The 26422-nt window shown below is 45.6% G+C and overlaps 1 protein-coding gene across 2 annotated transcripts in view; it reads right to left on the bottom strand.

The window, feature by feature from the left end:
* The window catches only part of nr6a1a (nuclear receptor subfamily 6, group A, member 1a), a 119392-nt gene that overhangs the window by 9085 nt on the left and 83885 nt on the right, over positions 1-26422 (bottom strand). For both annotated transcript variants that reach the window (XM_085293282.1, XM_085293283.1), the window contains 5 exons: positions 5856-6086; positions 3436-3491; positions 2396-2556; positions 1520-1750; positions 35-289 (listed from right to left, as the gene is read on the bottom strand). In XM_085293282.1, coding sequence (XP_085149408.1) covers positions 35-289; positions 1520-1750; positions 2396-2556; positions 3436-3491; positions 5856-6086 — 934 coding nt within the window. The remainder of the gene's footprint in view (positions 1-34; positions 290-1519; positions 1751-2395; positions 2557-3435; positions 3492-5855; positions 6087-26422) is intronic.

Raw genomic sequence — 26422 nt, 5'->3', positions numbered from 1 at the left:
CTCTCCTTTTGCTCTTTAAGCACTCGCCACTCACCCCTGAAGCTCGTCGTCAGATGGCGTGTACTTTGCTGTGATGTCGGCCAGCTCTCCAAAGATCTGGCCACTGTAGATAGTGAGGCAGGAGAGCAGGATGAGCTCCTGCCAGGTGGAGCTGAGCAGGCAGGTGTAGTCCTCTATGGAGAGCTCACAGAAGAAGGGCAGCTTCTTGATCCAGGAGATCTGGCGGAAGAGCAGCTCGTCTGCCAGACGGCACAGCAGAGCAAACAGCTCCACTTGTGTTACCTTGTACCTAGTGAGCAAACAACAACAAGACAGATGTGTGGTGGGCAGGAAAACTCTCATCATGTCAAAATGGGCCTGACGTGGCTCAAATCAGCATCCCACTCCACAACAAACAGCTTTCAGCAGCCTTCACGTCCCTCACCGTCTGACTTCCTGTCCCTCTATATTCTCCTCATTTCACAGAGCAGATCTGCTTAGCCTTCAGCTAATTCTAACCTCTGTTACCAACAGAGAGCAGCTGACTTCAGGCCATTTCCTAAAGCATTTCCCTGAATTTATCTGAGGAATAAATGTAAAATAATGAGGAAAAAATAAACAATCACACAAAATGTATTTAAAAGAATCTTTAAAATAATGTAATGCTGAAAAAATCAAGATGTGATCAGAAAGTTCCTGCACTTTCAAAATCACAAACCTTTCTAATTTTGACAAAGAAATGTCAACAAACAATTCTAGTTTGGGATAAAACGCTGATCATGGTCAGTATTATTATCCCACTGAGCAACAGAGCTTTTCATTGAGCCACAGCACAAACGCTGCCGTGTTTTATCTTCCAGTTTACACGTAGTATAGAAACGTTGGCAGCAGTTTGAGCTGCCACATGAAAATGCATCAAGCCAAAAACAAATCACTTTAGACTTGGAGGGGAGAAACTAATGAAGCAACGAGCTCACAGGAGTAGCTCCACGTTAGCAGAAGAGACTCCTTCAAGGCAAGAATGCTGAGGACAATCCTTTGTCCTTTGGTCAAATAACACTAAACCAGAGTTGTTTGGTCACCGCGACACTGCTAGTGTTTGTACACAGGAAGAAAAGGCAACCCTAAGAACACTGATGGTGGGAATGAATGCTGTGGGGATGCTTCAGTGTATGTGGAAGTGGAAGAAATGATGAAGAAACCTCACACAGTCAGCATCAACGACCAAAAACATGATGAACTTGATATTCAGAGAATATCCTCCTGTTGGAGCGCTTGTGAGAGCGCCAGGCTCTCAAAATATTAACATAGAGGTTCAAGAGCCTAATTCCTATTCCAACACACCTGCATCTCACTTACCGAGGTAAATGGCAACGTTCATGACATACAATTAGAAAAAGACTAACAAGTTTGGTTTACTGGGAAGGACTGTTTGCTACAAAATGAGTATCTAATTGAGAATTTTGCTTTCTGAAACCAGCTGCACTCCTTTCATTTGGCCGCGCCTCTACACAACGCACGATGCTGAGTATGAACTCACTCTTCTTCTATAAGCATTGGAGTGGTCAGGGGGGCCAGCTCTTCAGCAGCCACCAGCTGCTGCACCAGAGGGTGGGGCTGTGGGTAGAGGTTGCGGGGCTGAGAGGCCAGCAGGCCAGACTGGGCGGCGTAGCTGAACAGGTGAGGCAAGAGCTGGTAATGCGCGGGCATGGAGGTGTTAATGTACTGGTCCCGCAGGGCTGCCGTGTAGCCGTTCATTTCAGCGGAGCGACTGGAAGCACACAAAGGTCAAAGGTTACAGTAATGCAGATTTTATTAGTATTGCGGGGACAAAAACACACTGGCTCACACGTCGGGGTTTGCATTTCTCAGGCAAACCCTCCTTTAACCTCACCCTGATGTGCTGAGCTTCATCCCCAATCAAACTCTTTGCATTTTTTCACAAACTTGCAGACTAAACTTTGCATTCTGGGCATGTGCACGAGCGCATGCGACGCAGGCTTTCTGTTTGCTGTTCATTTCTGGCAAGGTTTAATTCCATCTCATAAAAAAAGAAAAGCCATCCCCTGAATAGTTTTCAGGCTGCTGAGATAAAACCTGATGTTTACACAAACTGAGACCAAAATAAATGCCATCATGCAAGTACCTAGACAATATTTGTCCTTGATGAGTGCAGATAGACAATATGCTCGTCTCCAAGCAAGAACAGCAGATAGTGCGGTGAGCTCTTTGTGTTTGGTTGCGATCAGCGAGCCTGAGTGGCTGCATATTCAGGCATTCTTTGGCCGATGAATACTTTAACTAAAGTCTGGGTGAGATGGGAACGAGGTGTTAGACTGTCAGGGCCGGCTCATTATCTCAAAGATGGGGCGAGTGCCAGAGGCGCGTAGCTGAGCGGATGAGATCGACGACTCACTTGGACGACAGAGTGGAGGCAGGCGACGGCTGGTTGCCCTCCGAGGCGCCGTTGCTTGGCGAGCTGTGGTCGCTGTCGCCGTTGTTGCCCCAGGTGTGCTCCGGGGCGTCCTCCTTGAACTCCTGGCCCGACATGATCCGCTCGATCTCCTCCTCTGTTATCTAGAACACACACACACACACACACACACACACACACACACACACACACACACACACACACACACACACACAGGGAGGTTTGGAGCTTACAGCACATCCATGCATGTGCATCAGTTCAATTGATTAGCACCAACTAACAGCACACGGCTTTTCATTAAAATGCTGAGGAGCAAGGACACAATCACATAATGACACAGAAAGAAAAGAGGCGCGTGTGTGTGTGCGCGTTTGATTGGATGATTCACACACTTAAAATAATAAGATCTGTGCAGGTCAGCATGAGCAGAAAACGCAGACAAAAGCCATTCTGAAAGGCTTCAGCACGCCTGCACATACCACGTCTCATGTCTGAGGGAGGTCAAGTCACTTTCATTTCTATCAGTTCATCCCAAACACTGTAACAGGCGTTTTCATTCCATATTCATGACAGAAAGCTCCTGCTTTCATTAAGGGCGCTGGTTCTTAATGGAAGCCGTGTTTCTCTGTTTTGACTCGTTCAATTGAGCCCGAATGAATTGAGCGCCTCCCTCCCCGTGAATAGCGGCTCAGTGGTACTTATCCTCATGTCACACATTTTTCTGACCATTTGTTCCCTCGCTTCACGTTAATAATAAAGGCACCGCTGAATGGGGACTAATCAGCTGCTACACAATTATACAGATGATATAACAAGGTCAGGGCTCGCTCTCATTATGAGCATCCCGAAGAATAGCACTGCAGCACTCCAGCTCTGTGTTATTTAATGGCTTGTGATCTGAGTGGGTTTACTGTAAGCACAATTCCTCAGAGGCTGAGCCACAGCGATGATGCTCAGGCTGGCTGGGAGGTGGGGAAAGGTCAGTGCGCACCACAAACAACACAATCCTTCAGTCCATTTACCTGCACAGGTCCAATGCTTTTGTTCCTCCCTCCAGGCATGCCGTCCTCTCTGATTGCTACATGTCAAAAAACAGGGAAAAGTCATTTGTTCCGTTAACCAAACATGATCGGTGTCACAGCTCTCCCTAGTGGCTAAAGCACATCAGGCAAAACTGTCCCACCATCCAGCTCCAAATACAGCTGCTGCTGGCGGGCAGTCATATTGTTTTGGTACACTTACAAGCAAAGTACATTTCATCTCATAGTCTTAGTGTGTGTGAGTGTTTCTGCAGTGATTAGTGTCTGACTGGGTGAGTCCCAGTCTCATCTCCATTCTAAGACAGGCACTTGAAGAATAAGGCCATGAGGACAGTCACTTACAAGTTTTAGCCACATGGGGGCAGCACATGTCTGTGGAAGGAAAACTGCAGCTTAGTGTGTGTGTGTGTGTGTGTGTGTGTGTGTCCAGGAGGGAGAAACAGATTTATTGGTAGAATTGATACATTCAAGCGTTTCCAGGTTTTCAGAGACTTTGCGAGCAGCTGTTTGTTTGGCTCACAGATAAACGGAGCAAAGTCCCGACAGAAGCAGCTCTGGCCACTCAGCATCTTAAAAACCTGATTTTGACACATCTAAATTACAGGGGCGGATCTATACACGGTTCATATACACACAGTCTGTAACCTCCTCATTTACCCATAGACTTTGTACTGTAGAACCTTTTCATAAATAAGCAGGTGGATCTAGAAGCTACTCCACGTGAGGTTCTGTTACGTGCTTACATTTACACAAATCTGCACTGTGAACACAGTTTTACCAAAAACTTAAACCTCATCTTTCAGGCTGTTTTTGACTACTTTGTATTTCACCTTTAAAAACCGTTTAGCTCGTCTTGAATAAATAAAGTTCTTTATTCATGGTGACGTACTGCATTCACACAATGATCTAAAAATCAGTCAAGAAACATAACTTGAAGTTGAAAAATTAGGAAGTGTTAGGTGTCACAGTAAGACGCCACACAAATGATTGTGCAACTCCAAAAAATAGTTTGTGTCCACCACGAGACAGCAGGAGGCGTCTTCCACCTGGACGCAGCGTTTACACTGCAGCCTTTGACTGTGACACTCAGCGGTGGACAGAACAAAACAACTACACACTAACTACACACTCCAGACACGCTAAACATCTCAAATCTCTCCCATCGATATCCCGACTCTCTCCCACAACTTTGACCTCTTCCTAAACAACAAAGGTCACATTCAGCCATATCGTTTTTGGATTGGTGCATTTTTCCACCAATAGGAAAGGGGAGGCATTTTTCCTTGGTGTGTTGTTGTTGTTAGCGCGGCCATGTTCACTGTTCCTTCCTGCACTAAACATATAGTATTTAGAAAAAAGCAGTGTGTGGATGTTTTATCATAACTCTGGTGTAACCTGGCCTATCAGCAACATGTAAAAACTGCCATGTAGTTTAACTTTAACCATAAGTTAAACAGAGACTCAGCAGAGTCGCATCTTGTTACTATGTCATCTTAAACCGGTCACATGACTTGCGGGCACCGGCGTGTCCATCGACCCCAGAGGGTTAATAACACACCTTCACCCACGCCACCACAGTCCCACCGGTCTGTCAGCGCTGTGACAGAGCGGTGGGATCGAACTACCAAACTTCCAGTTAATAGGTGACCGGCTCTACTTACAGGAAACCTTTCATTTAAGCATTCATGTGGCCAATCCCAAACTCCCCCATGATGGTTGGGATAGGCTCGAGCCAGGGAACAGCATCTGTCCGTCCATCCTTTAGGTGTGGATGGTTTAAACGCCTCATTGACTCAGGCTTGCTGTGGACATTCAGGGGAAGTGCTGCATCTTCAACAGTGTTTAAGTGGCACAGTGAAGTCCACATGAATGCTTAAATCAAAGGTTGCCTGCAGCTCAGGAAGTACAGCCGGTCACCTACTAATTGGAAGTTTGGTGGTTCGATCCCCGCGTGCTCGCCAAAGTCTGCATGCCAAATATCGTTGGTCAAGACACTCCGATGGATGCATCAGAGTATGAAACAGAGGATAGAAAAAACTCGTGTGAATGAGGCAAAATTGCTTTGAGTCCTCTGAGCAGAAAAGCGTTATACAAGAACTGTTTACCCTGTAACAAGATGATCAGTTCACCTACCGTTGGTTTCAGAGTCATACTGACAGTGCACTGTGCTGAAAAACTGTTAAAAGCAGAAAAACAAGGTGACTGAAAGTTTGTGAAGACGTTTCATTTAAGAGGCCAGTCACTCTCCAGACACGACCTTCAACCGTAGTACCTCTGACTCTTTTCTGGTCTGGGTACTGATTCTTTTGTCATTGATGCTTCATTGTTACCGCAACTCGATGAGTCAGACATTTATTACCAAACAAACGTCTGTTTCTGGTGGCTTGAAACATCTACTTTACCTTTACGGTTCATTCCCATCTGAAGGCACTTAAGCAGGCGGCAGTACTGGCAGCGGTTGCGCTGCTTGCGTGACATCTCGCAGTTTTTGTCCCGGCTGCAGCGGTACACGCGCTTGTTGCAGATGCTGCGCTTGAAGAAGCCCTTGCAGCCCTCGCAGGAGATGATGCCATAGTGCAGGCCTGTGGCGCGATCTCCACAGATAAGGCAAGTACGCTGGTCAGTTGGATCATCTGCAGATGGAAGGAGAGTGGGCACAGGAGAGGGTTTAGAGCCATTTCCATCAGCGTCTTTACAGTAATTCATCTAAAGCTTAAAAAAGGGAGTGGGAGCAAAAACCTTGCTGAAGGCACATATTTTTAATTGAAATCACGAGGGCGGCTGGGGCTTAAGTGCTAGCCAGGCACCGGATAATCCAAAGGATTCTTAAGCTCCAACTCTCATTTAGTGAAAGTGGAGGTATAACAGGCAGTACGATGAGAGAAACGTCTGCAGGTCTGAATGAGGACACAGCTGGTTTGTTTGCAGCGCGTCCTTTCTCTCCTCTTCCCCACAGCAGTGTCTGATAAAAACGCTTCTCTTACAAGACACCTGACGCTAAAATAACACATTTCACAAAGCCTGCTTCAGGTAACAATATGTGACAGTATTACTGTACCCAGCACCTGTTGCATCCTTAGTGTTAGCACAGATGTTCCACACAGGCGGCCCCTCAATCATTAACCTTCATTCTGTTTCCTTAAAGAGCGCAGTTTCAGCTGATTGCTTCAAACAATGAAAAGCAGTTAGGAAGGGAGGTGGTAGGAACCCGTGGGGAAAGGGCTCACACGTATTTGATGTTCTGGATAAAATGATGTAAAATCAAAGTTAAAATGATACCAATGAGTGTTTGTAAGCCTGGTGTGGCAGCTGGCTGACCAGGAGTGAGGGAAACGAGGAATACAGCATGAAGGAGGGGAAGAGGATGAAAGAGCCAACACAGGACCATCCTTGTGAAGCTACACTTTGTTAATCACAGAGCTACTCTCAAACTGGAAAGACAGCAATTTGAGGAAGCTGCTGAAAATCTTCCCTTAATCCTCCATCTACCTCCAGGCCACAGAACGCACATAATGAAGCTTAAGTTACAGCGCATGTTCTCGGCTGCTCGCAGAGTTAAGCCTCATCACACACGCACACACACACACACACACACACACACACACACACACACACACAGACACCAAAAAGCTGTTCTCCACCCTCCTCCATGAAGGACCAGGAGAGCCACGCACATCGAAATACGAGTCATTTTGTTACTTACTGTTAATTGTGCGACAAATACTTTCTTTTGTATTTTGACAATAACATTATTCTAAATTTGAAAACTTAGTGGAAAATGTTTTTAAATTCTCAGAATTAAAAAAATGATTTTGACAATCTTTTAAAAATGCAACAAAAAAAGAGAAGTAAATGGATTTCTAAAAATGAATTAGGAATAATGTTACTAATTTAATAATTAATAACTTTTGAAACAGATTCTTGTAAAATAACAGCTGTCAGTTCATCCCTTGTACTAACTGCCACGTCTCAAGGCTGAAAACAGACCAGCATCAAGCACCGTGTGTGAAGTTTAGTTTTTAACATAATGCAGTTTGACGTCAGGCTTCTCGAACAGTCGAACAATCGCTGCACCCACAGGAGCTACACCTGCTAAAAATCCAGACAATCAACCTGTTTTTCATAACAGGAAAAACCGAATTTGATTTCTTATTCATTTATTTTTCTCTTTCATCTTTGGGATTATTTGGATCTGACAAGTATAAAACTTTAGCATCAACTTTGAACAGAAAGTAATTTTGAAAAAGTTCTCGTTGTGATGTTGTACCAGGAAGTTGGTCACCCTCTGACAGATCAAACGTCACAAAATGCCACCCGTCTTACTCCAAGTTGGTTCTGTTTCAGGAATTTGCAGGATCAGTTCTGCAGGACGGGGATGGAAGCTCCCATCATTGATCATCCACCTGAGGTTTGGGTATTTATTGTTTTGTCTGTTTTATCTCGCCCTGTTCGTCCACATGTGCAGGGTCGGGCCTCCGTTTCTCCACTGCAGTGCTCAGTGTCTGTGCTGAGCATTTACAGTCTGAACACAGATTTGGAAAATATCATCTTTAATTCTAATTTTGCAAATATTTTCTAAAGGAGGTTTTCATCTTGCCCAAGGATATTTATCACATACACAGGAACAGACAGGGATCGAACCATCAACCTTCTGATTAGTAGGTGACCTCTGGCACCTGAGCCGTGGTCCTCACCCAGAAACAGGAGGGTCACCCAGTCTGGGTCATGGACGAGTTCCGGCCCAAGTTGAGGAGTTTAAGTATCTGGTGGTTGTTCACAAGTGAGGAGAGAGAGGAGCGGGAGACCGACAGACGGAGTGGTGCTGCAGCTGCAGTCTCTACCCTCACCTATCATGAGCTTTGGGTAGTGACCAAAACAACGATATTAAAGATAACAGCGGCGGAAGCTTCCTCCGAAGGCCGGCTGGCCTCTCCCTTAGAGATAGGGTGAGGAGTTCAGCCTTCCGGGAGGGGCTCAGAGTAGAGCTGCTGCTCCTCCACATCGAAAGGAGCCAGCTGAGGTGAGCTGACAAGGATGCGTCCTGGGCGGGACAGACCCAGGACACGCTGGAGGAGGTGGCTGGGAGAGGGAGATCTGGGCTCTCTGCTTAGGCTGCTGCCCCCACAACCACGTTCGGGATAAGCGGAAGAGGGATGGATGATACTGGAGGGTTATTTGGGCCGAAATGTTGTGACTCAATAAAAACAGATTCTAACTATTAGATAAAAACAGATCTTGGTCCGATGCGCCCGTCATTCATTCGGGTGTGCAGAGATTTTCAAACCACTGTCTGATATTTAATAAGACTTTAAATTAGCGACTGAAACCATAAACTTATCAGGAAGAAAAAGATGGCGCCGGTGAGGTCGGCTGCCGTCACGACTGCTCCGACCACTTTTTCTTTGTCTTTGTTTTTTAAGTTAGTTTTCAGCGTTTCTAAATCGGCAAAATCACCACCATTGGGTACATTAGGTATGACAGTGACACTCTTGTTTCTATTGGTTTACAATGTACTCACAATTCGAAGTTTTTAACTCCGGATCCGAGCTGGCCGAGTGAGATCTTGAGGGAGAACAAAGGGAAGCGGCGGCGGCCTAGAGGGAAGCGAGCCGGCGTCAGGAACAGGCTGAGAGCTCGTGCACACCGCACACCTCTGCCTAGCATCCTGCTCGCCAACGTCCAGTCACTGGAGAACAAGCTTGACGACCTCAGGGCCAGGGTAAAGTTCCAGAGAGACATTCGGGACTGCAATCTCCTCTGCTTCACCGAGACATGGCTGAACCCAGCGGTGCCGGACCACGCCATCCAGCCGGCCGAGTTCTTCTCGGTTCACCGCATGGACAGGACACGGGACTCGGGGAAGTCAAGGGGAGGCGGCGTGTGTTTAATGGTGAACAACAACTGGTGCAACAGTGCGAACGTTGTTCCTCTCACACGCTCCTGCACACCAAATCTGGAACTACTGTCCATCATGTGTCGTCCTTTTTATCTACCTCGGGAATTTACATCGGTCATTATAAGTGCCGTTTATATTCCACCACAAGCGGACACGGTCACCGCCTTATGCGAGCTGCATCAGGCACTCACACAGCACCAGACACAACACCGGGACGCTGCGCTTATTGTGACGGGGGACTTTAATAGCGCCAACCTCAAACGCGCAGTGCCGAACTTTTATCAACACATCTCCTGCCCCACCAGAGGTGAAAGGACACTGGACCACTGCTACACTACGGTCAAGGACGGCTACAAGGCACAATCCCGCCCTCCTTTTGGCAAATCTGATCACGCCGCCATCTTCCTCATCCCAAAATACAAACAAAGGCTGAAACAGGAAGTTCCGGTTCAGAGGAAGGTCGCGCGCTGGACGGATCAATCGGTGGCCGCGTTACAGGACGCACTCGATGACGCAGACTGGGTGTTCAGAAACAGCTCCGATGATGATGTCAACGTGTTTACGGAAGCGGTTGTGGGATTCATCGGGAAACTAGCGGATGATACCGTGGAGACAAAGACTATCACAACGTTTCCCAACCAGAAGCCGTGGGTGGATAAAACCATCCGCGACGCTCTGAGATCCCGCACCGCTGCCTACAACACGGGACTCATGACGGGGGACATGGACCCGTACAAAGCCGCGTCATATAACGTGCGGAGGGCGGTGAAAGAGGCGAAGCAGCGCTACGGGAGGAAACTAGAGTCACAACTCCAACAGAGTGACTCTAGGAGCCTGTGGCGGGGACTAAGGACAATAACGGACTATAAAGCACCAACAACCGGTATGACGAACGCGGCCGTGACTCTGGCAGACGAGCTGAACACTTTCTATGCTCGCTTCGAGGCTGCAGCTAAGGACTCCAACGATGCTAGTGTTAGCGGCGCTAACGGCTGCAGACAGGAAGATACTGCCAGCACCGGAAACGTGCTCGTCATCTCCGAGCATGAAGTAAGGAGAGCCTTCAAGAGAGTGAACACCAGGAAAGCAGCAGGACCAGACGGCATCCCAGGTCGTATCCTCAGAGACTGCGCATACCAGCTAGCTCCTGTGTTCACTGAGATATTCAACATCTCTTTATCTCAGTCGGTCATCCCCACATGCTTCAAAGAGTCCATCATTGTTCCTGTCCCGAAGAAACCCCACCCTGCTTCTCTCAATGACTATCGCCCTGTAGCCCTCACCTCAGTAGTGATGAAGTGCTTTGAACGCCTGGTCAGAGACTTCATCATTTCTTCACTACCAGACACACTGGACCCACTACAGTTCGCTTACCGTCCAAATCGTTCCACAGACGATGCCATCTCTCATCTCCTCCACACATCACTCACTCACTTGGACACTAGAAGGGGGAATTATGTTAAAATGCTCTTCATAGACTACAGCTCTGCATTTAACACCATAATTCCCTCCACACTCACCACCAAGCTGGAGCATCTGGGACTCAGCTCATCTATGTGTCAGTGGATCTCCAACTTCCTAACTGGCAGACCACAGGCAGTAAGGATGGGCGGACATGTCTCAGCCTCCACCACTCTCAGCACTGGAGCCCCCCAGGGGTGTGTTCTGAGCCCCCTGCTGTACTCTTTGTACACATATGACTGTGTGGCCACTACCAGCTCCACCACCATCATCAAGTTTGCTGACGACACCGTCGTGGTGGGCCTGATCTCTGATAACAACGAGACGGCCTACCTGAAGGAGATTAGGAATCTGGAGAACTGGTGCCAGAGGAACAACCTCCTTCTAAACGTCAGTAAGACAAAGGAGCTGATAGTGGACTTCAGCACTAAGCAGGAGAGGAACTACCAGACCCCCGTCATCAACGAGTGCCCAGTGGAGAGAGTGGACAGCTTCAAATACCTCGGAGTTCACATCACGCAGGACCTGTCATGGTCCTGTCACATCAACACCGTGGTGAAAAAGGCCCGTCAGCGTCTCTACCACCTCAGACGCTTGAGAGACTTCCAACTGCCCTCCAAGGTGCTCAGGAACTTTTACTCGTGCACCATAGAGAGCATCCTGGCGGGAAACATCTTAACCTGGTTCGGGAACAGCACCATGCAGGACAGACGAGCTCTACAGAGGGTTGTGCGGTCAGCTGAGCGCACCATCCGCTCCGAGCTCCCTGACCTGCACTCAATCTACAGCAGGCGGTGCTGGACCAAGGCCAGGAAGATGGTGAAGGACCTCAGCCATCCCAACAACAGACTGTTCTCTCTGCTGAGGTCAGGAAAGCGATTCCGCTCCCTGAAGACCAACACAGAGAGACTGAGGAGGAGCTTCTTCCCGCAGGCGATACGGTCTCTCAATCACACCACCACACAGTACTGACCCACACATATGGTTCTTACACACACACTGGACTTTCTGGACATTGTTTCACTTCATTACTTAAATCACGCTGCTGTTATTGTGTATATGCTGCTGTTATTGTGTATATATTTATTTATATTTCTTCATACATTCTTATATAGTTCTATATTGTGTATTTTGTTGTACAGTTATTTTATTTTCAACTTTAATTTATATATTTTATCTTATTCTTCCCATTTAAATTTACCCTTCATTCTAATTTGTGTTGTACAGTTATTTCATTTTTAACCTTAATTTATATTTTATTCCTTCCTAGTTAAATTTACCCTTTTTAATTTTTCATATTTATTTCCTATCTTATTCATAGCCTTTTCCTTTTTTGTTTTCTTTAGGTCACGAGCAGTTGTCCAAGCATTTCACTACATATCGTACTGTGTATGACTGTGTACGTGACAAATAAAATTTGAATTTGAATTTGAATGTTAACTAACATCATCCATTAAATGGGTGCAGGGTAGAGCTGGGCGATAGAACGATAACGATACGTATTGCGAAATAACTTTTTCTCAATAGAAAAGTTAAATATTGCGATAGACCTCATCTCTCTTGTCCTCTTAAAAAAAAGAAGAAGAAGAAGAAGAACAGCCAATCCAAATTAACTAGCGCAGAGCCGAACCAATCACAGCCGGAGCGTCATGTCACGTGACTTGTTACGTACAGCACAAGTGCCAAGCCGCACATGTGTATTTGGGAAGCAGCCAGACGCCGTGCCGCCCGGGTAATGGAGGAAATGAGTGTGCCGACTAGAGAAAAATCCACCGAGAGCGTGACCGAAGGTTACCGAAGAGAAAACAGATGACGGCTCAAACGCCGGAGAGATTGTCAAACGGAAGAGCCATAGAAGCTCCGTAGTGTGAAGGTATTTCGGCTATTTCAAGTCTGACAAAAAACAGAGTAGCGCGCACTGTAAAGCAGGTCTGGTAATACAATAAAGCGGTGCATGCTCAGTCTCTGACTGGAAGCGCTAATTCGTCATTCGGCTTTTGTCAGACTAACGTAACTGTTAAAACTGTTTGAAAAGCTCAGCTATACAACAAGGAGAGATTGAGAATTTCCTTTTAGTTCTCAGTTTATTTGATATTGACAAAAGTTAGTCAGTTTTGTCTGTTCTTCTGTAAAACAAACTAAGATTTATTTTTAGAATTAATATTTTGTTTCTAAGTGGAATTTAGTCTGTTTCGTTTGTTCTATTTTGAAACTTAAACGCTTTAGCGGCTGCCTTTTGTGTAGTTTGCAATATTTGCCTTTATCTATCTGAAAAAGTCTCATGTTCCTTAAGTACATCTACCCTGTTGAACTTATTATGGGAAATAAATATTCAAATAAAAACAAGCTGCTGATTATTTCACATTTTACTTGTGAGCAACGGCACATTTAAATCTTACAAATATAGTTATTTGGCTTATATCGTGATAGATATCGTTATCGCCTGAAATGAAAAAAACATATCGTGATATGAACAAATCTTGTATCGCCCAGCTCTAGTGCAGGGTCATTTTGTCATAGACTTCGTGTAACACCAGTCCTATTAAGAACGAAGGCGCTGCCTGCCAGCCAATCTGCAGGTTTAGAGTATTCTCTGAGTTGTGATACAACCTTCTAATGTTTGTTTGTATGCTGTGTTTTAAAAATGAGTTGAGGGAACAGTTTTTAGGTTTTCTTTTTTTTGTCTGTTTGTTCTGCTGGTACCAGTGGCTGTGATGACAAAGGGCTACAGCCATTACCAACAAGTCAGAAGGAGGCTGCTGCTCGGTAGGTTAATGCTGCCTGCTGAGCGTGAAGATTAACCTGTAGATCTTATTAATGTAAGACTCGTGTCTAATGCAGATAACTAATGTCTAATGCACCGCACACAGGTGGGACTCTGTGGCGGGAAAGCCAACAATGGTGACAGACATGTTTCCTGAGACTGACTGCATGAAGGCTTCTAGAGCTTGTTGATGTATCTTTATGTCCTGTACTCACCATCTGAATCCTTCTAACTATAAAATAGTGCAGTTAAAGTTAAAGCTTCAGTATTTCTTAACTGAAGTCATTCAGGCATTTTTAAATGAAACTATTATTGTTATACGCTGCCTCGAACACAGTTTCACATCCTGTCTTTAAATAAACAGTTTGCCAGAATCAGCCTGCATTTAAGCAAAAGAATCAACCGACTTTGGAATAACGACAAAATGAGCTGGTAGTGATTTAATAAAGTTTCTACTTCATCCTGGGAAGGTTCACCTGGTGAGTCTGAACATTAGACCCACCTGTGCGCTAGACAAAAATCACACACTGAAGAACATGACTTTTGAACCTGTTGTGTGTGTGTGTGGCTAAATCAGCAGAAGAATCCCACACACACACACACACACACACACACACACACACACACTCTTGGGGAAACCTGATACTGTGGCTGTTGTAAATGGTTGACCCAGTCATGCCTTCCTGATTAGAAGGCTCAGTGTTTTGACAACAAACAGACCACAGTAACATAATCTTTATTATTCAAATGAGCGGGATTAAACTTTTGTGCGTGTATAATTTGAAGGGGCAGCTCATCAGAAAGAGATATGTGACTGAGGTGAGAGCTAAGCCTCCCAGAGAGGGGAGGGGCCTGGATAAGCAGGCTGCCGGGCTCATGTACTAAAAGTAATTAGAAGGAGGCAGAGGGGGGTGGGGGTGTGTGGCATAAAGCCTCTCCCAGGATGGTGAATAGAGGACTTCTAAAGCCCAGAGACAGATTACCATTTAAATGGTGTGAGGTTTAAGTTTGCTGCCTGCTGAAGACTGCAGGGGCAGCTATACTGTACGAGACAATGGGCCGTCACACGGCGAGCCCGTCCTGGGATTAGAATTGAACTCTTCTGCTGATTAACTCTCTACGGTACACAGGTTAAGTCGAGTCTGAGAGGAAGCCCAGCAGTTAGAGAAGCATCGCCTGGCGCTGCCTCGTTTGATCATTTTCTTAAGAGCAATGTAAGTGAAACATGATTAATGCAATGCTAATGTTTTATTCGATTCAGTTTGAGCTTATGTTCCTGAGTATAAAATGATAAAAACAAATGATAATCTTCATCATTGTCCTTAATATTACCGATTCAGATCTGACCTTTAAAACTTTATTTTGAGCATTTTTACGTTTCCAAACCATTAAAAATGAAAAATGTTCAAACACACTGTATAACTGGCTCCACACATCATTTGCTTTCATACATCCATCCCATCCATCCATCTTCATCCGCTTTATCCGAGGCCGGGTCGCAGGGGCAGCAGCCTAAGCAACGAGGCCCAGACCTCCCTCTCCCCAGCCACCTCCTCCAGCTTATCCGGGGGAATACCAAGGCGTTCCCAGGCCAGCCGAGAGATATAATCTGTCCAGCGTGTCCTGGGTCTGCCCCGGGGCCTCCTCCCGGTGGGACATGCCTGGAACACCTCACCCAGGAGGCGCCCAGGGGGCATCCTTGTCAGATGCCCGAACCACCTCAGCTGGCTCCTTTCGATGTGGAGCAGCAGCTGCTCTACTCTGAGCCCCTCCCGGATGGCCGAACTTCTCACCCTATCTCTAAGGGAGAGGCCAGCCACCCTTCGGAGGAAGCTCATTTCTGCCGCTTGTATCCACGATCTCATTCTTTCGGTCACTACCCACAGCTCGTGGCCATAGGTGAGGGTAGGGACGTAGATCGACCAGTAAATTGAGAGCTTCTCTTTTACACTCAGCTCCCTCTTCACCACGACGGACCGGTGCAGCGTCCGCATTACTGCAGCTGCAGCCCCAATCTGTCTGTCGATCTCTGGCTCCCTTCTCCCATCACTCGCGAACAAGACCCCGAGATACTTGAACTCCTCCACTTGGGGCAGGAACTCATCCCCGACCCGGAGTGGGCACTCCACCCTTTTCCGGCTGAGAACCATGGCCTCAGATTTGGAGGTGCTGATCCTCATTCCCGCTGCTTCACACTCGGCTGCGAACCGTTCCAGTGCGAGCTGGAGGCCCTCACCCGATGAAGCCAAAAGAACCACATCATCCGCAAAAATCAGAGATGAGATTCTGAGGCCACCAAAGCGAAAGCCCTCCGCCACTTGGCTGCGCCTAGAAATCCTGTCCATAAAAATTATGAACAGAACCGGAGACAAAGGGCAGCCCTGGCGGAGCCCATCACCCACCGGGAACGAGTCCGACTTATTGCCGGCAATGCGAACCAAGCTCTTACAACGGTTGTATAGGGATCGAATGGGCCGTAGCAATGGGCCAAACACCCCATACTCCCACAACACCTCCCACAGGACACCCCGAGGGACACGGTCGAATGCCTTCTCCAAGTCCACAAAACACATGTAGACTGGTTGGGCAAACTCCCATGCGCCCTCAAGTATCCTCGAGAGGATAAAGAGCTGGTCCAGTGTTCCGCGACCAGGACAAAAACCGCATTGTTCCTCCTGTATCCGAGGTTCGACTAGCAGACGAACTCTCCATTCCAGCACCCTGGCATAGACTTTCCCAGGGAGGCTGAGGAGTGTGATCCCCCTGTAGTTGGAACACACCCTCTGGTCCCTCTTCTTAAAGATGGGGACCACCACCCCGGTCTGCCAGTCCACAGGTACTGCCCCTGATCTCCACGCAACATTGCAGAGGCGTGTCAACCAGGACAGCCCAACAACGTCCAGAGCCTTCAGGAACTCGGGGCGGACCTCATCAACACCAGGGGCTCTGCCACCAAGGAGTTGTTTAACTGCCTCAGTGACCTCGCCCCTGGAAATTGGCGGGTCATTCCCCTCATCCCCAGACTCTGCTTCCTCCTCGGAAGACGTGTCAGTGGGATCAAGGAGGTCCTCGAAGTATTCCTTCGACCGCCTAACAATTTTCTCAGTCGAAGTCAGCAGTGCTCCGCCAGCACTATACACAGTGCAGGTAGAGCACCGTTTTCCCCTCCTGAGGCGCCTGACGGTTTGCAAGAATCTCTTCGAGGCAGTCCGAAAGTCTTTTTCCATGGCCTCTCCGAACTCCTCCCACACCCGAGTTTTTGCTTCAGCCACTGCCCGAGCCGCATTCCGCTTGGCCTGTCGATACCTGTCGGCTGCCTCCGGAGTCCCACAGGCTAACCAAGCCCGATAGGACTCCTTCTTCAGCCTGGTGGCTCCCTTCACCTCTGGTGTCCACCATTTGGTTCGGGGATTACCACCTTGCGGCCGCAGCTCAATGCAGCAGCTTCGGCAATGGAGACGCTGAACATGGTCCATTCGGACTCGATGTCCCCAGTCTCCCTTGGAATGCTGTTGAAGCTCTGCCAGAGGTGTGTGTTGAAGATCTCGCGGACTGGGGCCTCTGCTAGACGTTCCCAGCACACCCTCACTACGCGTTTAGGTGCACCAGGTCTGTCCAGCGTCCTCCCCCGCCACCTGATCCAACTCACCAGCAGGTGGTGATCATTTGACAGCTCAGCCCCTCTCTTTACCCGAGTGTCCAGAACATATGGTCGCAGGTCTGGTGATACGATTACAAAATCGATCATCGACCTACGGCCTAGAGCGTCCTGGTGCCACGTGCACTTATGGACACTCTTATGTTCGAACAGGGTGTTCGTTATGGCCAAACTGTGATTAGCACAGAAGTCCAATAATAAATAGAGATGGCACGATACCACTTTTACCGATACCGATATCATAAATTTGGATATCTGCCGATACCGATATGAATCCGATATAGTGTTTTTTAATCAACAAAACTGTTTTTTTTTTAAATATCTTGCTGAATTTTGTATAAGTTCATACTCAAGTTTAAAACAACAACTACACTAAAGCTATTCTGTTATACCTGTATGCAAAAAAAAATGTTTCATAGTTCAGCAATACTGATCAATCTAATAAACTTAAACCTACACCATCCTCCCTATTCTGATATTTTAAAGAGTACTTAGCATATTAAGCAACCTAACTAATAGGGTTCCAACTCCCAGCAACAACAAAAATAAATAAATAAAAAATAGGGAACCACCCCTCACGCTCCACCTCATGATGCTTAATCGACGTAATCAACCTTAATTTGATGCAGTGTGAAAAAAAAATGCACAGAAATCAATTATTTTTCAAGAAATATTAAATAGATTCAACATCTTTCTTCAACAAAATTGCAGACTGCACAGATGGTACCTTCCCAAAGGAAAAAGTACTATAGCTTACTAGGGTATATATATTACCGTAGACTTAATAGTTACTATATACAGTAATGGACTTCTATTCCTTTTACATCAAATTAAAACTTTGGGTGTAAGATTCGGATAATTATTTATTAAAAGCTAGACATTTTAAATGAGAATAAAGAAAAGTGTGTCTTTGTGCCCCTTTTCCCTGTTCATGCCCTATCGGCCCCCCTGGCTAAACTTTGCTAGATCCGCCCCTGCACAGTTACAGCCGTCAGCTACGTAGAAAAAGATCCTCGAGTAGAAAGAAATATTAAATTCTAACAACAGCTTATCAAGCTTAAACGTGCTGCTGTTGTTCAGCCGCTGGTTTCCTCTTTCTGGTGCAAAGTGGGCCAAAAGCAAACAAGAGAGACGGACTCGCGACAGAAAAGCCGATCAGCTGATCGTTAAGCAGTTTCATGATTGAAGTAGCAGCCGGAGAGCGAGAGGCAGTCGCTCCATATATCGCTTGTTAAGCTTAACGCAGGAATGCTTTACAAACATTCAGAGATGGACTTACACACTTGCTTTACTTCTCTCGGGGATAACTTTGTCGGAGATGAAATGCCAGGTTGCTAGCGAAGCTCCACATGCTATCCAGACCACCGACAGGTCCGGCATGCCACAGCCGCTCTATCACGTGATGCATACTGCTCCGAGTGCTAACGTTCTGAGGTGAGTTACGGCGTGTTGCAAGTTTTGTGAGGTGCTTTCGTGATATTTAATGGATCGGATTACATTTTTTATTTTTCTCCGATATCCGATCCAGTAATTTAGGTCAGTATCGGACCGATACCGATACGTAATATCGGATCGGTCCATCTCTAATAACAAAGCACCGCTCGGGTTCAGATAAGGGAGGCCATTCCTCCCAATCATGCCCCTCCAGGTCTCGCTGTCGTTACCCACGTGAGCATTGAAGTCTCCCAGCAGGATAACAGAGTCTCCAGGTGGAGCACCTTCCAGCACCCCCCCAGGGACTCGAAGAAGGCTGGATACTCCGAACTGCCACTCGGCGCATAAGCGCAGATGACAGTCAGGACCCGTTCCCCGACCCTAAGGCGCAGGGAACAAACCCTCTCATCCACCGGGAAAAACCCCAACGTACCGGCAGCAAGCCGAGGGGATATTAGAATAACCACCCCAGCCTGCCGCCTCTCACCAGGGGCAACTCCAGACTGAGACAGAGTCCAGCCCCTCTCCAGGAGACTGGTTCCAGAGCCCAAGCCATGCGTAGAGGTGAGCCCGACTATATCTAGCCGGTACCTCTCAACCTCACGCACTAGCTCAGGCTCCTTCCCCACCAGAGAGGTGACATTCCATGTCCCAATTGCCAGTCTTGGCAGCCGGGGATCAGTCCGCCAGGGCCTCCGCTCCTGGCCGCCACCCGGCACACAATGCACGCGACCCCTATGGCGCCTCCTGCGGGTGGTGGGCCTGCGGGAGGATGGGCCCATGTCTCCTCTTCGGGCTGTGCCTGGCCGGGCCCCATGGACTAAGGCCCGGCCACCAGACGCTCGACCTCGGGCACCCTCCCCGGGCCTGGCTCCAGGGCGGGGCCCCGGTAACCCTATCCCAGGCAGGGTAAACTGTTCACTGTTTGTTTGTTTTACTACTATAGTTTTGCTGTACTTTTAGTTGCTTTTGCAGACTAACACATTTGGATCCTCTGGATCTGATTGGTTGAAAAGTTTTGAAATGGGAAGCTATGATATGATCATAACTGACCTCAAAGATAAAGAGGAAGAAACAGCACAGAAACAGAAACACTGGCTCTGAAATATTAACATTAACAAACAATAATCCTGTTATAGGCTTTACATGAAAAGTCCTGCAATTCAGGTTCATAACAGACACTGTGACCTTTCACTGACGTTCAACATATTAAAGCATTAACACATAAGTGCCAGTGAACCTGAATGAACTGCAAAATGTTCATACTTTCAGATAATCAGTGCAAAAACAGAATAAAACAACTTTTAACTGCTAATTCATTAAAACTTGATAATCTTCAAAAAACTGATTCTAATTTTTTTTTCTTTTCCTAACAGCTCAAATCAAAACGTCTACTATTACTCCAAGTGAATGTAGCCGCTCCTCAGTTTCATTAACTCTCTTTATGGGGAGACGAGCACAGTGACTGGGTGAGCTGCTGAGTGTTACTGGATGGAGCACTGGTTTATAAAGAGGTTCATTTAAAGCAGTCAGGCACAAACTGGCTGTTAAGTAAGTGGATGTTCAAGAGTGATGCACCAAACGTACATGTGCTGTGACACAGGGCGGATCTTTTCACTTCAGTTCTATGTTGTCAGCAGCAGTGCACCTGTTGCAAGGTGACAAGCTAACACAATATGGACACACTCAGAGCAAACATGCTGTCCTAACACAGTCTTACTCATTATTATAAGTGCAAAAAAATCGAGTGCGTACATAAAATGAACACTGGATTCATTAAACGTGCGTACCTGCCTATCCTGTTTGTATCACCATGACGATGTTAGCAGATCAGGATCTAAACAAAGGGCTTTACATTACTTCTGTAAGGAAACATGGTGTGGAGGGCGGAAACATGGAGGCAGGAAAGCAGCAGAAAATGTGACAGAAGTAACCAAAACACTGCTGTCCGAGTCGGAAGCCCACAGCGTTCCAAAGTGTTTCCAGGACAGTGAGCACAGTGTGAGCCGGGAACACAAACTCACTGCAACCAACCATTCTCCCAGGTACTACCAGGAAGTTAAGACTCGGATGAATATCGATGACGGATAGTTTATGATAACAAAATACTAGCAAATATACAAATTAAAGGGTAAAAGCTTACACTAAAGGTGTCTAACATAAGGCACGGGGGCCAGAACCAGCACAACAAAGACTCCCATGTGGCCAGGGCTGCGCGATATGACCATAATGTCATATCGCGATATGACATTTCTTATCCCGATAACATATACATCACAAAATAGTTTCTTTTCTGTAAATGCAGTGAATCTCAGGCAACTCGACTTGTGTGACGTGTTTTCAGCTGGGCGTCGATTGTAAGTGCCATTTATAGTTACCTCATGTTTTTATCTGAGGTGATTTGTTTGATGCATATTCAGAAATTTGATGTTTGAGAATAGTGTCGATCACAAACAATAGCATAGTATGAAACAATAGATGTCTACATATCGTCATCTGACACATATCATTATATCGAACAGCGCTACATGTGGCCAGCTGGAAGTGTTTGAAAATGTCACGAAAGTTTGAACTTTGAATGGTGCTGCAAAACCTGGACAATATCCAGGTTTTGCAGCTTTTCCTATTTAGAAAAGTCTAAACTCATCTCCACCAAATTAGTGAGGAAATATATAAATGACAGGAAAGTTCATGTTTTTCCTATTTAGAATACAAATATTTTCTTTGAATTTACAAAAACCAGATTTTTATTTTTTATTTTTTTTTAATATATATATATATATATATATATATATATATAAATAAATTCTTGGCTAAATCTATTTGTTAGTTTTTTGGTGTGATGTTATACATAAAACGATGACTCTAGTCTCTCACAGTGAACTTATTCTGCTGCTCGGTATCGACACACACAAAAAACAAGTGTGTGTTCCACACTGAAACTTGGATTACTGAACGACTATATGAAATCTTACTACGATGTTTGAAGCGTCTGCATAGAAAAACTGAATAAACTTTGCTGAGATGAGGTGTGAAGTGATGGGCGGTTCAGGCAAACTTCAGTCTGAATAGAAAGAGCTTCACAGCTGATGAGCGCCGCAGAGCGACACCTTCGTGAAGAATAAAGACCCAACGAACTGTTGTTCTTCTAACAGCAGCAGCACAAATTCAGCCCAAAGAAAAAGAAAATAAATCCTTCTACTGTACTGTGGCGCCATAAAATGTGGCAGATCAAATACCTCACAGTGTAACGTATGTGTCGTCACCTCCTCGGCCAGCCATTTGTCAGCCCGAGCGCCCGTTAAGAGAACACATTGAAACCACATATTTCACTGGCCACCCCACGTGAAACACCCAACTTCCTTCACTGAGCTAAGAACACAATAGCTATTAGCTGCCTTCATTCAGGCTTATTTGCCAAATCTCTCACCCTCTTTCAAGTGCATGGCCGCCATATAAAACAGAGCGATTCACACCTTCACACAATTGATCTCGCATGTCACATCATATGGCTCCTCCTCCTTCTGCCAGCAGATGACTGAAGTTAAATATTCATGACTTTCTAAATATAATAGTTGACCCTGACATTTCTGACATGCGACTGAACTCTTCCCTCATGGCTCAGGTCTCAACTGAAAGCGAAAACAGACATAAAAGCAACAGGTACTGAAAAAAATCCGCCTTTCAAAGTAAAAGCATGTAAAACCAAAAATGCCTGTAAGTGCATGCACATAACAGTAAAACTGACGTCTTCTATCATAAAGCTCGCTCACATTACCAACCAAATGTGTTCAGTGTTTCTTTATAGACGCAAAAAAAAAAAAGTTTCTTACAGTTTCCGATTGCTTTCCAGGAAAAAAACATTCAAGTAAAAATAAGAAAAAAGAAAAAGATAAACTAAAAAGATAATATCGTTGAGTATTATGCCACGTGTTTTATTAGAAGATAGAGTGAAGGACAAACAAAATGTTTTTGAATGTCTGAGGACCATTTTTGAACTTTATTAGGGATTTCATATCTTTTGACTGTGACAAGGAATTTTTCAGCAAGCAAAATGTTACTTTGGTTGATGAATTTTCATTTATGTGGATTATCCATGTTCGGCTCAAGAGAAACTGATGTTAGCTTTTTTATCTTGGTGGCTCGCTGTCTGTTTATTTGGTTTTTATTTAGGGCTGCCACGATTAGTCGACTAGTCACGATTACGTCGACTATCAAAATCGTCGACGACTGATTTAATAGTCGAAGCTTCGTTTGAAGCTTTGTAAGATCACAAAAGACGCAGGAATAAGTAGCAGGATTTAAGAGTGTAATAACGGACTGAAACAGAAGATGGCAGCACTGCATGTACAAGGATGCCAGCTGCCGTTAAACCCCGAAGAAGAAGCAGCAGTGTCCGGTATCGTAGCTGTGTCCAAATTCAGGAACCGCATCCTCCTGTGCCTACTTTTGTAGGCCGATTACGTTACAGCAACACGACGAAGACTGTCCACATTCGAAGACTCCGACAAATGCGGCCGACAAATGCGTCCTTTATTTCCCCAGATTTGAAGGATGGGTTGCTTCGTGGCCCAACCTATCCCAGAATTCATAGCGCGGCCCAGGGCAGTTTCCAACAATGGCGGCAGCTAGTTAGTTTTAATATTACTCTTATTATTCTTTCTGGGTCACAAAATAAACATTTAACATATTTTCAGGCGAGAATGTAGCTGTGTAAACCTCAAATATCTGCTCAGTTTATCAGGACACCGCATATTTTCAAAAGCGCTCCGACATTTTCGGAGACGTCTGTTACCCACTAGCTCGATAGCGAGCCGGGGGCAAGGCTCACTAGAGCCGTGAGAACACCGGACTCCCGGCAAATCGTTTTCAAACCCAGCGCCATCTTTCGCTACTCAGGTTAAACATGATATATGAGTCACTTAGATAACTTAAAAATGTTATTGTTTGGCTTTTTTCAGTATTTTATTTGTTCCTGAGTAAATCGGTTTGGCTGAGATTAAAGTTATAGTTTTTACACAGCTGAATAAACATCAAGCAGACAGCTGATTATCAGAAGTGTGAGATGCTCGGAATTTATTCCGGTGTCCTGTTATATTTTAGATAGCAAGGAGTTCATTAAACTTCACCGAAACAATCTGCAAATGTCATTAAAATTTAATAAACTATCATCTTGTCTTTATTTTTAGTTAGCACAGACCTTAAACACTTAAAGCTGTAAGCTAATGATAGTTATATAAGAGCAGATGCTGCTGGTGCAATAAGCTGTACGTTTTACATCCAATGGATGATGATCTGATTAGTCGACTATCACAATAATGGTTTGTGGCAGCCCTAGTTTTAGTCCAGATCTACTAAAAATTCTTAACAAGAGCGTTTCAGAAAATCAGACAGTGCTTAGATAATCTGACCTCAGCTTTTAATCTCGTTCTGATAAACAATCAAACTAAAAGTGCTTTTGTCCTGTAGGAATATTTTCATAGTTCTCAGAAGTCATTTTAAGATTTTGGGTAAAGGTGTAGGTGCTCTACGGAGGAATGATATAAGTGTGAAGTGACAGCGATTCAACAAGTGTGTCCACGAGCCGCAGATGGGCCAAAGTCATTTATAACGGGTGGATGGACTTTTTAACTTTATGATTTATTTAGCACGACTAAATTGAAAACCTACAATAATAAGCTGACAAAAAATGTATACACGTGTTTGTGAAAATGTGCTTTTTTATCTTTTGCTTATAATGCAACACGATCCTACTGTTAAGTGCTCCTGGTGCATGTTAAGATACTGGGCCAGCAGAGGGAGGGGCAGGGAAAAGCTGTGGCTTGCGGTTGCAGTGTGGGAAACGCAGTGTGTAGAACGTACTTTTGAGTTTGACACTAATGCTGGCACGCTAGCAAACATCACGCTGGACTTTAACTCCAAGAGAAGCTGCCATCATCTCCACACATGTACACAACGACAGCTTGATAACCGTTTTGTGTTCGAGGCTTGATTAGACAAACCGTTGTGGAGAAAAGTGACACAGCAGAGACGTATTGGTGTAACAGTGAGGTTTTGCATGAGATTAAAGCCTTCTGCAGTTGAAGTGCAATATTTCTCATCCTCTCAAAGGCTCTTTTCAGAAATGTTCAGGTTATCACAAGGTCATAAAAGGCGAGGTGACGATAAATTTCCCCCCGAGGTGACGATAAGGAGTCATAAAAGCACTGCTTCATCTTGAACTCCACCCTCTCTCTTCTTGGTTACAAGAACCCCCAATGCTCTGTGTCAAACACAGTCACCCCCAACCCCCCAGGGCTCATTAAAGGCTGCATTGTTTCCCAGGGGTCAGCCTGGGTTTCATTCCAAACTTTAACGCAAACCAGGAGATGCAAGTCAAACATTGTAGCCCTGTTCAGTGTTAAACAAGCATCACCTGCATCTCCTCACTGCTCCCCGTGAGTTCCAGGAAACGTCCACTGTAATAAATATAAAGAGTCTGAGCGAATGAGCTGAATGTGCACGAACGGGGCTTTTTCAGTAAGAATGGTGGATTCCTGCAGGAAGGTCCCCAGGTTTGACCCTCTTTGAGCTGCATCATGCTGGGAACAGAGATGTATCGTGGCCAAATCTCCCTTTTGTCCACATCCCACAGACACAAAGGCTGATGTATAGTGTAAAGCGGCCTTTTGAGAGGCTGACAGAGCAGTGCCTGCCAATGAAGGGTTTTCTCTTCAGGTTTTTGTCTCAGGCTTTCCATCACAATCATGCCCAGCTGAGACAGGGATCGGGGGTTGCAGGAATCTGCTGTACTTTTCCGCCGCCCTCCCTCTCTCCCGTCCCTCAGCCTCTCATTTTCCTCTTCGTATCTCTTTTTCTTCTCGAGCTTATCTCTCCTACCTGGGGCTCGAAGGAGGGGAGGATGTGTCCCGCGACTATGACAGGAATGTACATGACCACATTCACAGAGGTTAAAGGCATGCCAAGACCCTTTGGGACTCTGATCTGACATTCCTGGCGGCCGACACTGTGATGCTAATCTTGAAAGCGATGTGCATGCAGTTGCAGATTGAGCTCATCAGCGAGAACAATACTGACCTGTTGACATTGCTGTCTTGATAATATACACCCACACTCAGAGGTTACGTCATTAGCATTGAGTAATACCACACCAAAGTTAGGCTCCATATTAATGTAATGCTAATGTCAGGAGCATGTAATGCCACTCTGTTACATTCTGTGGGGAAGAGACCACAGGAGTCTGACTCATTGTCTCGGCTTTGTTTTCATCTGAAAGAGATTTGAAATGTTTATTTGGCAAATGTTAATTCCACATAAGGTCTTGTGTCTCCGTGTAAAGTGTGCTGGTGTTATGTTTTTTAAAACATATATGCATGTTAGTAAAAGGCTGGCAATACTCTACTTAAGCTTACCAACTGAACTACTGATAAGCCTTCTATGGTTTAACAAGCTTTAAGAATTTAACTTAACAGAAAAATTGTTTTTAATTACATATTCACAAACAATCCTAACCCTGTAATATGGTGAATATTAAGAAAGTTTGACCTGTTTGAAAGCTTCTAACAGAAAAACTGTAACACCAGGAATACAGACGTCTTATTTTATCTCTGTATTAATGAAACATCAGGTAAATATCAACAGTGTTTCACTATCAAGTCCTTTATTATGCAGCTGCTTAATGCTGCACAAAAACAACACTGACGGGCTGCTTTCTCACAGAAGGAGGAATCATTGGAAGTCTTACAAGCTCCCAGTT

This window comes from Mchenga conophoros, linkage group LG12, assembly GCF_057382185.1.
Source record: "Mchenga conophoros isolate Kocher_MC1m ecotype Shallow Benthic linkage group LG12, M_conophoros_male_GT1.1, whole genome shotgun sequence".
Classification (NCBI taxonomy): Eukaryota; Metazoa; Chordata; class Actinopteri; order Cichliformes; family Cichlidae; genus Mchenga; species Mchenga conophoros.
This window is presented reverse-complemented; position numbering and strand designations above follow the sequence as displayed.